This window comes from Scomber japonicus, chromosome 23 (assembly GCF_027409825.1).
Source record: "Scomber japonicus isolate fScoJap1 chromosome 23, fScoJap1.pri, whole genome shotgun sequence".
In the NCBI taxonomy this organism is placed as follows: Eukaryota; Metazoa; Chordata; class Actinopteri; order Scombriformes; family Scombridae; genus Scomber; species Scomber japonicus.
This window is the reverse complement of record NC_070600.1, coordinates 8,134,171-8,151,610: the sequence shown is the minus strand read 5'-3', so window position 1 is coordinate 8,151,610 and position 17,440 is coordinate 8,134,171. Positions and strand designations below refer to the sequence as shown.

Here is a 17,440-nt window from a genome sequence, read left to right as displayed (position 1 = left end):
TTGTGAGTCCCAGTCTGAAGTGTCTTGAGCTTTTATATCATTATTGATATAAAGCAGTTTTTAATTTTTCAGAGTGGCTTCAGAATGAATGTGTGTAAACATACAAAATCAAACCCTGAGGAAGTCTCTTAATGGCCGTCATTTTCATTTTTTTAAGAAGGTGCTGCAGTATTTCAAATGACCGAACATCACAACAGTACATGAGAAATCCATTTTCATGTAAACACAACAATAAATAACGCTTCTATATTTATACAAACAATGCTGGTGTCCTTGTTTTCATGAGCAGGGCACTGCCTCACTTTTAGTCAACTTAAAGTCTAATGTAAAGCAATTTGGGTGTCAAAGGTCAGGCTGGGGAGTGAGGTCCCGATCCCTGTGCACCAGAGACCCCAGTTCCTCCAGCTGCTGCTGCTGGGCGCTCTCCAGGTCCTCCAGCCTCCGACGCAACAGAGACAGCTCCCTCTGATGCTGCTCCTCCTGTCACACAGAGGAGACACACCAGGAAAACAAGGAAATGTTTACATCAGCAGCTTAATGCATACAGCATACAGCATACAGCATGAGTCATCATGGTCTCAACAGTCACCTTTCTGTTATTTAACTTTGTTAGCAACATCTCACTCTTTTAATGTCATTTGTGTCTACTTCAGTTTGTGAGGTGACATTTTAAAGGAAAACCCTTCAACCCACACAGGAGGTGTGGTTTTGGTTGTGTGAAGGTGTGAAGTGAAGTTTCACTTTGTCATAGTCAAACATGTTATTGTTGCGTTGAAAGCAACTTCAATCTATTAACTGCTACTGAGTGTACAAACTGTTCTGACTTTTTAACCTGCTGCTGCTTTGATCTTTCTTCAAACTATTTTTAGTGTTACCATCCAGCTACGGCGCAGGTTAATGCTAACATCTCAGCTCATTTTGCTTACCGGTATGTTGGATAACGGCCCCTCAGACCCGATGAGGAGGAAGGGGCTGGGCGAGGAGGTGAGAAAGGCGGGGGCCGCACTGAGGGCACTCTGACCACCCAGCAGGAGGCGCCGAAACTCGTTGTGTCGCCGCTGCAGCTCCTTCAACCGCCTGTTGAACTGAGGCTGTTCCTCTGAGTGGGATGTACGTCTGGATAGAGGGAGAAACACTTCAGACTTTGAAGCTGACTTCTGATTGGTCTGTTTGTTAAGTCATCCAGCATAGGTGGTTGATATGTCTAATATTAAAAGGACAAAAACATCCACTACACCTTTTCTTTCCAAGAACAGTCATAAAACAGATAGGGTTATCCAAGCAGCTCAACTTGACAGTTATTTCATTCATAAAATGAGACATTAAGTTTACTTCTTGGCTGTGACGGCTTCCAGTTCCAACTCTTCTATCTTGGCCTCCAGCAACTGCATTTTATCCTGCAGTCTCTTCTCTTTGTTCTCGGTCTGTGTTTTCCTCTGTACAACACACACACACACACACACACACACACACACACACACACACACAATTTTATGAACAGCTTACAGAAAGACAAATTCAACTCTTTTAAGATCATATTAATGTTAAAATCTATAAATGGACAAAATAAACCAAGCTACATAATGTGTTAATGTGATGTAGTTTTCATGGTTTCATGGTCATGCAGTCTGTCCTCAGAGACAACATGCAGCACTACCTTCTTCTGGGCCACAGCTGCCCTCTGCAGTTTCTCTTTGACCTGAGAGTACTTCTGCTGCAGCTCTGCTTCCCTCTCCTGCAGCTTGTGTTTCTCCTCCAACCACTCAACACGCCGGTCCTCCGTCAGCCTACAGGGGGGACAAAGATCAGCTCAGAAATGTGTTGTTTGTGCCTCATGAAGTCTAACTGTTTAAGTGCTTTTTTTTTTTTTAAATAATGGGACTTGAGTTGCTGATTTAATGGAAGGCAGGCCAGCAAATGTACCTCTCAGCCTCGTGTTGGCTCCTCTCGGTCTGAGCTCGAGCCATCCTCAGCTCCTCCCTCACTCTGTCCAGTGTCTCTCTCAGGCGCTGGTTTGTCTCCATCAGGTCACTTTCAGACTGAGACAGCGTCCCCAACTGGACACCCAGGTCCTTGTTTTGCTTATGGGGTCAAACAAATACAGTTTTTTTTAAATCACATTTATTTGAGGGAAACAAACATTCTTTAGGTTTGATTATTTACTGGTCTTAAGGCTGTGGATGTTGACTCACCTGCTGTAGGTCACCAATTTCTGTTTTCTGTCTCTCAAGCTCCTCCAGCTGTGAGCTTTGTTGCTGTAGTTTGGTTCTGAAACACAATAGTTTAATTAATGAGAGTGCTGACGATCCCACAACTCACAAAAGCTCATTTTTTCCATTAATTGTATTATTTTGGGGTCTTTTTGTCTTCCTCATGCACTGTGCAGGCATAGAATAATAAAAACTGCCATGTGAATGTTGCTTTTGCAGATTATGTATCCACTATCAGACTCTAGTATTATATTACAAATAACAATGCACATACATAATTAACCAGCTGTAACTTCTGTGCAGATTTATAACTCTGTGTGTGTGTGTGTGTGTGTGTGTGTGTGTGTGTGTGTGTGTGTGTGTGTTGAGAGAAAGGGGAAGTTCAGTTGAAGACCTCAGGCTCTGTAGTTCTCTGCGAGCTGTCTCCTCGCCTTGTTGGGCGTTACGGATGCGCTCCTCCCACTCCTCTTTCTGGGAGTGGTCGGTGGCGTCCTGCAGAGCTCTCTGCTGTTCCATCGCCGCCAGACGGTTCTCCAATTCTAACCTGGCGACACAACAGACCGCAAATCATAAATAATGTTGTAAAATGAGAAGTACACTAGCCCTTGTTTCCTTTAAGAAAAAAATAATTGCTCAACTGTACATTAACCTCTTCCCTTTAATCTTCTACCACATGAAAGACATCACTAACTGAAATGACACAAAGACCATTCTCACTTCTCTTCGTGCAAAGCTGCAGTTTTGCGGAACTCCTCATCGTGAGTGGACTGCACCTTCCTCACCATCTCCCTCTCTTTCTCCACCAGGATTTCTTTGTGTCGCTCCACCGCCGCCTTAAACACCTCCACGTCTGCCTGCAGACCTTGAGACACATGAGAGGGAAAAACAGAGTGCTGCTCAATCACTGTAAAAGTCAGAAGTAGACTGACTAGGATGTGAATATATGAGCTGGTTAAATAGTTCAACTTTTCTCAGCATTTTTACTGCTTATTCAAGAGGAAGCATAAAAATGAGAGTTGATAAATCAACTGCTGAGTGTGTGAGAATCATGTAATACCGTCAATCTGCCCCTGCAGTGTATCTCTGTCCCGTTCCACTTCCCCTTTAGAGCGGGCGCACTCCAGTTTGATGCTGGCCACCTCTAGTTTGTGGGAGTGCTTCAGGCTTTCAATCTGAGGACCAACAAGAAAATAAAATGCAACATTCAGCTGTGGTGACTGACATCTGCTGGACACTCATAGAAAAAACGTCTCATTCTTTCAGGGGTTTTTTGAGGTCTTTTCTTGCAGCTGTTTATGAATCACAGGTGTATACTAGTTCATGTATTCATAGGGTTATTGTCTCAGTGCAAACACATTTATTTTCAGTTTCATTTTCTTACATACACACACTTTAGCACAGTTAAATTGAAAAGCGCTGCTCCTACTAAGGTTTTGGAGCTCAGGAAGAGTGTTCAGTGATGATGGGTAAACATTAAACTGGTGTGTATGGTGGGAGACAGAGCGGTGTGTGTACCTGGCAGGTGAGGGAGTTGACTTCTCTCTCGGCTTTGTGCAGTCGTCCGGTGAGCTGGCTGTTCTGCTCGTGGCTCTGATGAAGCTCGCTGTCCATCCGCTCCAGCTGGAGACGCAGAGATTGACGCTCCGCCTGCCAAACAAAAACCCCAACAGTTTTGTCAATTTAAAAACTTGAATTCTAACTGCAGTCAAATGTAATCGTGATGTCAGGACTGTTTCTTTTTCTCACCTCCAGCGACTTCACAGCAGCCTGAGACTCTGTGAGCTGTCGGATCTGGATGCGCTGGACGTTCTCAGCCTGCTGGCCCGAGTCTTCTTTCTGGGCTCGGAGTTCGGCCACCTCCGCCTCCAGACCCTTCAGCCGCAGGTGGAGCTGAGCTTTCTCCCTCAGCAGAGCCTCCACTCGTCTCCCGTCGCGCAGTGAGTCTGAACCCTGGTACTGAGCCACCAGGTCCTCCCTATCCTTCTCCAGATGAGAGATCTGACAACAGAGGAGCACAAAAAAAAGGATGTTACAGATCTTTTTTTATTTTAAAGTAACATTCACGTTACATTTTCAAACTCACACACCTCTGCATGGTAGCGTATCCTCCGCTCCTCCAGTATACGAGCGTGTTCTTCCCTCTGGTGGTCAAACTGGGACTTGAGGAAGGTGTACTCATACCTCAGCTTGTTGTACTCTGATCTGTACTTCTCCGTCTCCTACGAGTGCACACAATAGCCGCAAATCAGCGAGAGGAGAGAAGGAGCGCTCGAGCAGAACAGAATGGAAATTAGCTTGAATGCACACACATTTACATCATTTTCAAAAAAAGAGGCAATCAGCACAAATCTCTTGATCTGTCGCTGTTGCTACGGACCAAACAGTCCCTATGCAACATTTCCCTTTTCAGTGGAAACAGGTTTGAGTGCAGCTAAAAGCGGATGTTATAGGTTTATGTTTTTCACACTACACAGAGATGGTGTCAGAAATGAGTGACTCATGACACAGAAACAACTGACTGACCTCCTCCAGCTTGTTGAAGCGCTCTCTGACTGGAGCCTCCATCTCCTGCTGCACCTGAGCTCTGAGCAACTCCAGCCGCTGAGGGGTCATCACCTGGTCAACAAAAAAAAACACACACACACACACATATATATTTGTATCCAATTCAAACGTGATATCATACTTTACATTCAGGTGAAAATCTCTCAGCCACTTCAGAAGCAAATGTGCACAAATTATTAAATGCATATGTGATTTCCTCCCTCCTCAGGCTCAGTTTACCTGCAGCCGAAGCTCCTCCATCTCCCTGGTTTTGTCCAGCAGCTCTCCTCGCAGCTCGGCCAACAGCAGCTGCAGTTTCTCCTGCTGAGCCTGTCTGTCGCTCAGCAGGCGCTTCAGTTCCCCCTGCGCCCTTGTGAACTCATCCTGCAAGCTGCAAAAGATAAACCACCAGTGACCCCGATCATAGTACAAGTTCCCATAACAACACGGCACAAGTGTGACATTTTAACCGCACCGTGTGACTAAAATTAGTGTACCTGGCATGTTCTGCTTTTAGAGTCTGGTAGTTGGTCCTGTGGTTTTCACACTTCATCCTCTCATCGATTAGCATTTTTTGCAGCTCCATTTCTGCTCCCCCCAAACCGGCAGACAACCCCAGCATGGCTGCAGACTTCCCCATCCCGGTCTCCAGGTTTGGGATGAGAGGAGCAGACTGTCCAAAAGCAGAAGAGGTCATCTCAGCTCTACGAGAGGACATCCGGAGACAGGAGGAGATAAAGTCTGTGGCCTAAAAAAAAAAAAAGAAAGAAAAGAAAGAAAGAAAGAAAAAAGAAGAAGAAACACAGTAGAGATTTCAGCGGAGCTCTTAATAGCACTGTGGTTGTGACTAAATCTGTCTGTACTCAAGAATGGTATCAGGTCTGGCTTTGTTGTGAGTTACCATGGTGGCTTTGAGGGGAGTCCCCAAGCTACTTGTTAAAACCACAACCTCTTCACATTCAATACAAGTCTCTAAATCAATCTCAAGTGATTAGTTAGCTCCTCTCCCCCTGGCTGCTGTGTGATTGAAACCATCAAACCACTTCATCCCCTGAAAATCAAGCATCTGATCAGTCTGAGAGGCAGACTGATTACACTCAGACTGAATTCATTATCACAACAATGAACTTCTTCAATGTTATCATCACAGCATTGAAGTTACAGGCTAATTCAAAAATTATATAGAGACACAGCTGGATCGATATCATAAATCAGAAGCTGTTATTTATTTCACTTTCTGGTGTTTGTTGACATCAGGCTCATTTCAAATCACCCAAACCTGCAAACGTACTAAAACGCAGTTTAGATTGTGGGTCAGCAGTTGTCATTCACATTTACATTTGACGTAGTGTGACTGCTGCTTGCCAATCATTTCAGATGTACTACTAACAGCTCTAATTGTTTTAAAAGCATAACAATGCGTTTGAGTTGTTTTCAAATATCGCGCGGCTCTAACTGCTAGCTAGCCACTCTACTGTGCGTCCATTGTCGGACAGCTCTCTCTCTCTCTCTCTAGTGTTAACTTATCACAAACATGGCGCTGCGTTCCTTTGAACGGTCGTCGAGAGGTTTCACACACATTTCCCAAAACAATTGCAAACAATTCAAAGTAAATTCAGCGACTTAATGCCGCTAGCTACCTTTAGCGACACCTTAGCAAAGTAACTAGCATTAGCTGCTTGACGTTTAGCGTTATGTAGCTACAACGAAGCCAACTGTTAGGTTTCTAACAAACTGTCAACTCATAGCATGTTGTTAAACACCATCTTCATCTTTACATACTTGGTAGTTGACTTCTGAAATCTACTTACCTCCTCCTCAACTTTGGATGCTTTCTTGCAGCCTGTCTGTGTTGTTAGCCAGGGCTAATTTGCTAATCTGTAAACTACAAACTGATGCATCATGGGAATCTTTTGCCAAAGAGCATCTATAGCGTTCACAGAGAGACCTTCAAATCAACTTCACTTCATACTAACTATATTTTATTGAAGTTACCACATGTATAACTTCACAATACTAACTGATGTATCACTTATATGCATATTGAGTTAAATATGTTCAGCATACCAAAGTGACAATATCCAGAAATGTCAGGGTTTTTTTTATTGCACAGATAAATACGATAAAGGTTTTTAGGAGTGGAATCCTCCATCTGGATTCTGTTAGTTTGCTACTACATTGAGCAAACTCACCATCACTAAAGTTAACGGATCACATTTATAATGTGAGACATAAGCAATATTCTCTGTGTGTGAATTATTTAGCAGACATTAATCAGGATTGTGAGTATGAGAGAAATCAGCCAGAAGATAACTCATTTTCAGGAGATGTAACAGAAAATATGTAGCATATAAATAAAAGATTGAAGTAAATGCGAGCACAGGCATGAAACCCTGTTTTACCGAGGAGACAAAGTACTAGTAAGTGACTACTAGGAAATGATGGGATGATGATGGGAAAGAGAAGAATGATGCTTCTTGCATTCAAATCAGAGATAATATAAAATATTTTCAATAACCAGTGGTGTGTGACATTGCTTTAAGAAGTGGTCAACTGGTCTCAGCCACAACTGTGGATTTACAACTTTTTTAATTAAAAACTATTTCACTTGAGTCCTTAACTGTAATGACTTATCTCATGATAATTAAAGAACTGAGAAAAATCACTTTTTATACGAAATTTGAATGAATCGACCTGTTTGAAATGTAGGCTAGAGACGGATCGGACCATTTGAAAGTTTTCCTTGTGAACCAGCAGAGGGCGCTCTAAAACTTCACAAGCCTGATCTGTTCCATGTCCTACTGACCTATCAGTAAACTAAGCTAATGTTAATCTAGGGCACTTTTGATGGAGGTTGTGCTAAGACTAATAAAAAGGTGTACAGTCATCATCAACAGAGCAGCAGTGTTTTCTCTCTGCTGCCTGTCATATTATTATATATTATATTTACCTATTTAACAAACACCTGCTCATGAATAAAAACTAAAAACCTGCATTCCTACAGTAGACTGTGTCCTGCCCAGAGGCACATGAACTATTACTACTGGCAGAATGCATTTATATTATTTATTAATTATTTGAATCTGTATTTATTGATATTTGGAGTTTGAATTCATTGACTTATACCCATAATAACCCAGAAGATGGTCAGTGTGTCTTTTGAACAATGGATATTGTTTATTAGGCTAAATGTTTCAGGAATAATTGAAATGACGTAACTCATATCAAACCAGAAGCTCATGAATATTCAGCCTCACATGTGACTGAATGGAAATGATGACAAATAATGTAAAATGCATCTATCAGAGTTAATGGGTGGAAATGACAGATCATGAAAAGAAAAATCTTTCTAATAAATGAAGAAAGTTGGTTTTGATTCATTTGTTCATCAGACAGACAGATAACGGATTTTTAACGGAACGATGAATCAGTAAACAACACAAACCAAATCTAAATAGAACATAATCTTAAAATAACGTTAACTATCCAATGATAGATTGTCGATCCTCACTGAGTCGATTATGTAAGTGGTCCCTGCTTCTGTTCTGATGTGCACTGGCTCTGAGAATGTGTTTCCATCTGTGTTTCATTCAACACGTGAACATATAAAAAGCATCAGTAGGTGGAAATGTTAAAAAGGCACCACTTTTAAAAGAGTTTTAAATATCTAAAATCATACATACAGTTTTGGTCAACATATTGTTACATAACAAAAACATCTGTGTAACTAAAATAGCCAAGAGGTTAAATCATGCTGTGAAAACGTTTATATACTGTATGTACAAGTGAGTACTTAAATACATAAAAAAATAAATTAACAAAACTATTGAAGGGAATATCATACAGCGATTGACTGGCATACACTGCCAACGTCCTGAGTGGAGTCTTTTCTCCAAAACACAAAGGCAAAGGTGCAAACTTTTTCTTTTCAGCTGGAGCTGCAAGAAAGAAAGAAAAAAGAAGAAATTAGACAATTCAGGTAAAATGAAACAAGAGAAGAAGAATGAGAGGTTAGGATGTCTATACCTGTCAGCGGCGTCCTGGTCAGCCTCGGCGCTGTCTGACTTGGTGGCGCCTCGCAATTTACTGGGATCTAAAAAATGATAGAAAACAGGAAGTTGAATAATTTTTAGCATCTGGCGACACGTTTAGATGTTGATACTGGAAAGCTAAAAATCTCATCATCGGTCCACCTTGAATCCAGCGGATCTGCGTGGCGGGGCCGTAACCCTGCTCGTTCTTGGCAGCGATGCGGAAGACGACGGCGGGCCGGTTGGAGGCGGAGGAGTCGATCTGGGCGTTGTACAGGTGGGTGGAGCTGACCGAGCAGAACGTCTTGGTGCCGCGGTAGATCCGGATGAAGGCCATTTGACCCGGGCGCTCTGAGCTGGTGGATCGGCTCTTCTTCACCGCCATGTACATGGAATACTCCAGGATCCGGCCTGATGGAGAGGGGGGCGCCTCCCATGTGATGTGGACCGAATCGCTGGCCTTCACAGAAAGACGAGCGAAGAGGAAAATAATAAAGAGGGGGAGAGGGTGTCTTGATCATATAAAACTGCTCTTTCTTGAAAGGGCACACCTATGTTCAGATGAGAATGTTACCTTGGTAATTTTGACAGCAGAGGGCGCTCCAGGGAAGCCGGGTTGGCAGGTCTTGAACTCGCTGACGGGGCTGAAGTCTCCCTGGCCGAAGCAGTTGAAACCTGCCACTCTGAACCTGTAGGTCTGACCTGGAGCCAGCTCCTGCTTCTCTCTGTCCTGGTAGTCCTGAGGCACTGACTGCCTCTTCTAGGGGAAGAGAAAAGATAGATAGAAGATAAGTGGGTGAGAGATTTCAGTATAGAAGAGAGTTCCAAGTCCAAATGATCACTTTAAAAGCACCTGTGATTGTTTTCTTTTTTTACCTCTTTAGTATTTTGGGGTCTGCTGCTGATGCCTGTAGTGGCCTGCTCGTTATCAGCTGGCAGGAAGTAGTGGTTGACCTCAGAGAAGAGCGTTTTGAACACGCCGACATCAAACCACACCGCTTTCTCTGGATTCTGCTGGATGTGAAGATAAAACACTTTACAGTCTCAGTTGAGTTTAGACAGAAAGAACAAATAATTAGTGTTCAGCGTATCTGACCTGATCTGTTTGGCCGTACAAATCTGTCCTCTTGTCAGCTGTAGCAGGTTGATTGTCTGTCAGAGAAAAAGAAGATCTCATATGAACTTCATTTATTTATTAAAATCTTGAATGTGCCACGCTCCGGTTGACTGCTGACATTCCAGCGTCGTTACCTGACGGGTGCTGAGTTGAGCTGCTGACCTCAGCTGATGACGTTTCCTGTTGAGCAGCTGCAACAAAAACACACAGATTCACAGAGAGGAAGCTGAGAAACTCAACAGCTGCTGTGGAGTGAATGCTTGATGTGTCCGGCTAATGCACAACAACTTACAATAAACACACACAAGCCATTCATTCATGATTCATAGCACAGGAAGTTTATGTTTAGAGCCCAACTGATATATTAGACAGCTGATACTATCAGATATATCATGTATGGTGTCCAATATATGCCAATATGTTTTCTTTAAGGTATATAGGCAGCATCTTTTTTCTTGATTAAAGTTTTATACATTTGGGCTTTTTTAAAATTAATTATTTTATTGTTACTTATAATTACTGAATTGAATTCTCAGTGAAGTTTACTGTTTCTGGTCATTTTATACAACAAAGTTTATTGTTAAACTGTAAAATATCACGCCACTGTTACATATCTTTGTCATGAGTGTCTGATAACCATGTTTGATGGATCATTGCACGAAAAAGTGCATTTCTTTATATATAAGAAGATATAAGATTACTCCTTAATATTGGTATCAACCCCAAAAATCCAGTATAGGTCGGGCTCTAGTTACAATCACATCTAAAGTGTAGTTTAGAGTGATATTAGTGCAAAGTCAACATACACAAAGATTTAAGGCTGCAACTAATTGTTATTAATTAATTATTATTATTATTCAATGAATCCTATGTAATATGTGTATAATCCTATGTAATATGTAATATAGAATAATGAAAAATATTCATCACACTTCAAATTGCTTTCAAAAGTCCAGCCAACAATCTCAAACCCAAAGCTTTTCAATTTTCTATAATATAAACAATGAAAAGCAGCAAGATGGAACAAGCAAATATTTGGCCTTTTGTTTGATAAATAATTCTCACAATGTTGCAGATTAAATTTTAATTCATCAACTAATTAATTAATCATTTCAGCTTGTCTATTTTTTACCTTTTTTGTGTGTGTGTTGTTTTCTAATCCACAGCAGGAAAACAAATTAATGTGTCCTGCTGTGTAACCTCAGACATACATCTGCTGCTAAACACATTTGCTGGAGCATGAACCCCTGTCAGCTAACCCACAGACGCAGCCTCTACGACTTGGTGCAAAGACTTACTGCAGCGTTTAGTGTCCGACTTTTCTTCCGTCTCTCTCCCACCGGATGATTTCACTGGAGTTTCCTGCTGCGCTGAAACATCCTGAAACGCAGGCAGAGAATTAAAGCACAGGACTCTCTTTATAGAAGGCTTGGCTAGAGTTAGGCACAACCTAAACAGTGCATAATAATGTCCGGCTGATATTGGCTTGCTTCTCTTCATCTGACTAAATTATTATTGGTGGCAGGTTTTCAAGTTTGGCATTTGCATCTTTGTCATGTTTCAACCTGCGTCATTCTCACATGAATAAATTAACCAAACTTTTGGAGAAAACATGAGTCGTGTGTTTCAGTGTGAATTAATCTTCCCTCAAAAATAATAGTGCAGCAGACATCACTGCAGTTGGGTCTGTTTAATGTATCTGGTGCTAGAACAGGCCTGAGCGTATTCATACTAAAGCATTTTGATTAAGTCACGTCTACCTGAGATGAAGTGTTCTCCCCTTTTTTAGTGTTTCGTTCACTTTGAGCTTGAAGGGACTGGACACCTGAGAAAAAAAAGGAGCAAAATTCGACTGAAAAAACTGCTCATTTAGATTTAAGTATCCTCTATTTTCTCTCTTATTTAATCTCTCGCTGTGCTCCATATTTGCTCTCAGCTAAGCACCTGCAGGATCTCCATCTTTCCCCTCCCGTCCATCTGCTCTGCTTGGATCAACTGGTGTGGCTGGCGGAGCGCCGGCTGCGGTGCTGGGAGGACACACGGGCTGAATCTGCAGGATGTAGCAGTCCGCCGCTGCCAGAGGGCGCCACGCCACGTGGAGCATGCTGACTGTGGATTTGATGAGTAACACTGCCTCTGGGGTGGCTGGTCGTTCTGAGAGCAGAGGGCAGGAAATTATACTGGGTAACTGTATTTGCTTTTTTTTTTTGGTTTGTTTGTTTTTCCAAAGCGCTGACCTGAGCTGCTCTGTCACTCTTAAACCTCATTTCTCACCTGTTTCCAGGTACCAAAGGTCCTTGCAGCAGACCTGGTAGTTCCAGCTCTTGCGGTATCCGTCGCGGCCGCTCCAAATGTAAAGCCTGGATCCGATGGCGGCGGCGCAGTGGCCGGCCCTGGCTCGGGGACTGCAGGCGTACTGGTCATCGCCGTGGGGCCCCTGGCTCTGCAGCTGGGACTCTATATCATCCTGCTGCTCTGGGCCCAGATTCTGCCAGATCATAGTGTCTGTGACAAAAACAATGCAGCAGTGAACTTTCTAATTAAAATTGATTTTACGATTCCCTAAAAGCAGCCTAGTGGTGTTAAAGTCTTATTTAAGTCCAATTTCTTCCAAATTGGAACAAGTAAGCTGCTGTTGATGACTTTCAACCTAAATTATGACTTATGTATTCCCATCAGAAGAGCCAGTATACAATGAATACATCAGTCAAATTTTAGTCTATTTTTGAGCATTTTCAAAAACCTCTCACAGCCTCACAATTATGAATTTCTTTTCTTTTTTTTAAATACATGTGAGTGTTGTGTATACTGACCTAAGTTGAGTACACTTAAGGAGTTAGTGCAGATCCATTCAGTTCCTAAAGCGTTAGGCTTGTCTGACTCTGGAACAGGAATCCAGCCACCGAAAACATACATCCTGCAGACAGAGACACACAAGGTCATTTGCATGTACAAACTGCACATTTGCTTTAACGGAGCTTCAACAGTGATGATAAAGGGTCTCTTACTTGTTTCCGATGACACTGGCTGAGTGAAGGCTTCTGGGTACTGGTGTGGAACCCCTTGTTTGAGGCTTTGTCCAAACCATTGTGTCTGGAGGAGGATATTTGTATGTTACATATACACAGTATGCACAATATAGCATGTATCCCTTATAATTTGAGGTTGCCAACATGCAAATAAGCCTGCCACAGCTTCGAATTTGAATTTTCCAGGTCACACCTGATGCTCATTTTAAACTTTTCTTTCTCACACTTGCAGACAGTTTATTTGCATGAGTCTCTCTCAAAAAAACAAAGATGTCATACCAAGGTCAAGCTGCCAGAGGTCGTCTAACCGGCATCCTTGCATCCCTCCAAAGATGTAAAGCTTCGGAGAACCCAGGCCAGTGTAAACAACCGATGTGTGGGACTCCCGTGCTGGGGGACCACAACCTTTTGTCTCCGGGATGCTCCATCCTCTCACCCCGGATATTGACTGCAGCTCCAGCTCATACAAATCTCCCATGTACCTGAGATGGTAAAAAGTGAAGCTAATTTGCATTGCACTGTGCCTTTAATTACTAACTGACTATTACAGAGTATTTGCACTGACAGCAACATGATCAATAAGTCATTAGAATCCCATTCGAGGAGGTTTATTCAAGCACAGTGTGGACAATCTCGTGAGTGTTTGTGTAGTACCATACCGTGGAACATTGCCATTCGGGTCCTCGCTGTCATTGGCCAGCCCTCCAAACAGGTAACACTTGTTAGCCAAGAGAGTGAAGCTGTGTCCGATCCGAGGGCAGGGAGGCAAGCCATTCCTGGGTGCTCTTGGTTTCAGCTTCTTCCACAACCAGCGACTAGCCTGAGTGTCAAGAGATCAAAAGATTTAGATTTGAAGCTTCAGCAATGTTAAGAAGAGTCACCGCTGAAGAAATGCAGAAACTTTACCTGAAGTTCATACAGGCTGTTTGAGTATTTGCCGAACTCCACCATGCCGCCGAAGATCAGTATTCTAGTACCATCGCAGACAAAGCCATGTGCAGCACAACCTGGTGGGATGTCACCCCTCACAGCAGGAAGAAACCATTGCTTTGAGACTGGAAGAATAGGCAGAAATCAGCTGTTGGATTTAGACAAAACATCCTGGTGAGGGCTGCCTCAGATACTTTACACCCCACACCAAAACAACTGGTACAAATATCACCTGGGTAAATATCACCACACACACACACAACACTGAACACGACTCTACAAAAACAAACTAGTGACCTTTACTACACAATGCCCTCCAGCACCATTATTTATTCAGTAACTTGTACAACAATCATGTTCAGTGTAATATATTTTTCATGTCTTCTGGCAACCAGCAGGTAAATAGAAATATACTTGAATATTTAGAGACACTGGAATTTGTAATGAGGGAAAATGAGTAGCTGAAGAAGAAGAAGAGTATTTTATCTGCATCTTAAAACATGTCTGGAGTTGGGCTTTAACAGTTTAATACTTTAATTATAAGCATTAATAACCAAATAAGCTAATACTACACAAAATCAATACGTGTACAACTTTATGAAACTTTCATACAAAGAGCACAAAGTTTGCACCAGACAGAAGCCAAATGCTGGTGAAATATGCAAGAAGTAGCTGGTATGTTTGCTTCATTCATCACTCAATAAAGAAACATGGTTATTACTTGAGTGGCAGGTAACATTCACACATTGACTAGCCATTTGGCTGGCGGACAAAAAAGTTAATTTTGCACCCAGGTCATGGAGGTTCAACCGTGTTTCAGCTGATGAGCAAACAGATAACACGACGACCTCACTCGTTAGTCTGCTTTTACAAGACATGACACTTATTAACAATGCTGAAAAGATAGATTAATGTGAAGGAAATAGCTACTGAAGCTACCTAGCCAGCTGAAGTGAGGCTATCGATAATAAATCAATAACCGTGTTGCTGTGCATGCTAAAAACATTAGCCGCTAACCTCCTAGCGTCCAGCTAACATTAGCTCACCGGTGTTGTAAACATGGAGGTCCTCCGCTATGCCTTCATTTCCGCCTCCGAAAACAACAACCAGCTCCCGAATAACTGCTGCTCGGTGTCCGTGTCTGGACCGCGGTACCACTCCGGCAACTGAGTGGATTTTTCTCCATTGCGGCTCCTCGACACAGGTGCCCATTTTCCCGTCAGGGAAGCTGAAATTTGGCGCTGTTGACGTTTCAAAGATGTAGGCGGGACGAACGCTCACTCAGAGGCGGAGACGTCTCACTCTGCCACGTTTTTCAGGTATCAAAATTTAAAGGGCCAGTGTGTAAGATTTAACTGAATGTAATCTAACTGAATGGACTTGGTAGAAATGTAATATAATAATTGTAAGTATGTTTTAATCAGTGTATAATCACCTGAAAATGAGAATCGTTGTGTTTACTTTAGAATGAACCCTTTATATCAACATAAGGTTCATGCATGTATAATAAAACCTGAATAGGATTCCGCCATGGATGCATGAAGAGAACTGGATACAGCGATGGAGGTGAGACCCTGTTCATTCTTATGAAAGTTGGTAGCACATGAAGCCTAAAAAGAAAGATACTTCCTTCTGTAATGAAATACCCCCGTGAAATCATACTGCACACGCTCTATGGGCCCAATGCATCCATGGAGCATGCTCAGTGGAGACTATCGGACAAGTCAATAACTTCAGGTTTAGCACTCCAGCTAAATTGAGTGGGGATAACTCTTTAGACTTTAGAAAAGTGAAACATGTCATTTCGTAGGGAAAAATGTAACCACTGATTGACAGACTTGGGGGCTTGGTCCTCTTCCATGATGCCCACCATGTTGCACTGCCATGTTTCTACAGTGGCCCAGAGCAGACAAACCAAACACTGGTTCTAGAGAGGGTTTTTCACATTTTTTTGCGAGTTTTGTTGTGACTATAAGTTCTCTATCATGCTTGGAAGAAGAGGGTGAGCAGAGGGTTATTCAGTTGGTTGCAATCTGCAACCTCACCAGTAGATACCACTAAATCCTGCATACTGTTTTTTAATAATATTAATAATATTAATAGTGAGATATGTCCTTGAGTCATTAATATGCTACACACACAGACACATGTCAGTAAATATGCAGTGTACCTTGTATTGATCTCTCTGTCTGTGTCTCTTTCATGACCTCTCCACATGAATCATGATGGAGTGTGACATTTTCTTTGTCTTCTTTGCATTGTAGATGTTATTTGTAATAATTTCTATAATGATTTTGAAATTTAAGTATAGAAACTGATTTGTTGGTTTAGTGTATTTCTGCTTGTGCTCATATTTATTAGACGTTCAGTAGTCTTAATCCCCCATTTTTGTAGCATTAATCATATATGAATCCCATAGGATAAACTATGAAATATGTTCCATAAGCAGGTAGAATTTTTTTTTAAATTGGAAATTCCTATTGGAATCTTATAGGACTTTTAGACTATAGTGATATGGTTTAAAATCATTAAAAGTCCCAGAGCTGATGAAAATACAAATATCTTTTATTTCAAAAGTTTAACTGCTGAACACAAGATGTTTTATACTTATACTACAGGAAAGAACAGAAAGCTATTTAGTGACTGCTGCTCACTGCTGCCTTTTTTTATCAATCTTTGAATGAGAGTCTTCTGAGCTCTTCTTTTATCTGATGGTTTCACAACTTAACAGTAAAAAAACAGAAACAGCATGAACAACATGATGTTAAAAATCTTTTCAGAAGTCACATGAGTGGAACAAAGAGATTTGAATACGTTTTGCAACCAACAAATCCTCCAGAAAGCCACAAGTATCTTAGCTTCTTCTGGGCATGTTCTTGCAAGGGACTTTTCTCTGTTGCCATCAGGGCGTTGTTACAGTTTAATGCTTTACATGCTTGTAAAACCCATCACTGGTCTGTATCTTTCATTCTGTCTGCAATTTGACCACTAAATTACTGAGAACTAACAATCATAACACTTTGGACCCATCCCTTTATGTGGAAGAGCAGTACTAAATCACTGGAGTACCTTTGTAAAGATGTGTTTAGCAAGATATTAGATGTTCACATGGCATCTAAGTTCATATTGACAGGCACAACTACAAAGCGTCATTCCATAGTGCCAGTCAAAGTCAGTAGAAATAGCTATATGACGGTCAAACTATGAAGACACTTCTGCATTTTCACAGTATCAGTATTGCAGTTTTCTTCAACAGCAGAAGAACCAAGACTGGATATCAAGTAAATGTTCTGGTGACACACCCTGTGATGACAATATTGGAGGTCCACAGCGTTACAAGAACTGCCGATTGTATTTACTGAACTATGAATCCATATGAACACTGTGGAATACATCTTGTGCAAACCTTTGGTATCAATAATTCCATGACTAACATAACCAAAGTCTCTGCTGACTTATAGGCCAGGTCAACAGACAGGACAGCTGATTGGACCATCATGCCCTGTTGAGTGTTCTTTGAGGATTCTTCCACCAGAGTTAACTTCATTCACATCATTTTGTAATTGAAATGAACATTTT

At 41.8% G+C, this 17,440-nt stretch overlaps 2 protein-coding genes across 3 annotated transcripts; both read right to left on the bottom strand.

Annotated features, from left to right (window-relative positions):
• Positions 1-306: 306 nt before the first annotated feature.
• cep83 (centrosomal protein 83) lies at positions 307-8,647 on the bottom strand. The gene is made up of 16 exons (XM_053344197.1): positions 8,599-8,647; positions 5,252-5,502; positions 4,995-5,145; positions 4,734-4,826; positions 4,298-4,429; positions 3,957-4,208; positions 3,726-3,857; positions 3,268-3,382; positions 2,928-3,072; positions 2,605-2,754; positions 2,193-2,268; positions 1,924-2,081; positions 1,658-1,787; positions 1,333-1,436; positions 927-1,116; positions 307-480 (listed from the first exon to the last, which is right to left on the bottom strand). Exons 2-16 carry the CDS (start codon positions 5,470-5,472, stop codon positions 343-345), a joined length of 2,187 nt encoding a protein of 728 aa, XP_053200172.1. The 5' UTR covers positions 5,473-5,502; positions 8,599-8,647; the 3' UTR covers positions 307-342.
• hcfc2 (host cell factor C2) lies at positions 8,584-15,091 on the bottom strand. Of its 2 annotated transcripts, none has more exons than XM_053344195.1 (17): positions 14,908-15,091; positions 13,838-13,986; positions 13,591-13,751; positions 13,211-13,413; positions 12,911-12,995; positions 12,716-12,819; positions 12,177-12,407; positions 11,847-12,056; positions 11,663-11,727; positions 11,201-11,282; positions 10,037-10,093; positions 9,882-9,937; positions 9,662-9,799; positions 9,360-9,545; positions 8,948-9,245; positions 8,781-8,847; positions 8,584-8,692 (listed from the first exon to the last, which is right to left on the bottom strand). In XM_053344195.1, exons 1-17 carry the CDS (start codon positions 15,071-15,073, stop codon positions 8,683-8,685), a joined length of 2,268 nt encoding a protein of 755 aa, XP_053200170.1. In that variant the 5' UTR covers positions 15,074-15,091; the 3' UTR covers positions 8,584-8,682. The 2 variants fall into 2 exon arrangements, with proteins under 2 accessions (XP_053200170.1, XP_053200171.1); XM_053344196.1 differs by having other exon boundaries at positions 9,662-9,796.
• Between the last annotated feature and the right edge of the window lie 2,349 nt (positions 15,092-17,440).

What these genes read in the sequence shown, in the direction of transcription:
- cep83 (XM_053344197.1), bottom strand. Translation starts at nt 5,472, where the DNA reads ATGTCCTCTCGTAGAGCTGAGATGACCTCTTCTGCTTTTGGACAGTCT. An exon ending in TCAACTCCCTCACCTGCCAG is followed by an intron (nt 3,383 to 3,725) that starts GTACACACACCG and finishes GTTGGTCCTCAG; the next exon opens with ATTGAAAGCCTGAAGCACTC. An exon ending in ACTGCAGGGGCAGATTGACG is followed by an intron (nt 3,073 to 3,267) that starts GTATTACATGAT and finishes ATGTGTCTCAAG; the next exon opens with GTCTGCAGGCAGACGTGGAG.
- hcfc2 (XM_053344195.1), bottom strand. Translation starts at nt 15,073, where the DNA reads ATGGGCACCTGTGTCGAGGAGCCGCAATGGAGAAAAATCCACTCAGTT. An exon ending in CCTCCATGTTTACAACACCG is followed by an intron (nt 13,987 to 14,907) that starts GTGAGCTAATGT and finishes CTATTCTTCCAG; the next exon opens with TCTCAAAGCAATGGTTTCTT. An exon ending in CCGAATGGCAATGTTCCACG is followed by an intron (nt 13,414 to 13,590) that starts GTATGGTACTAC and finishes TTACCATCTCAG; the next exon opens with GTACATGGGAGATTTGTATG.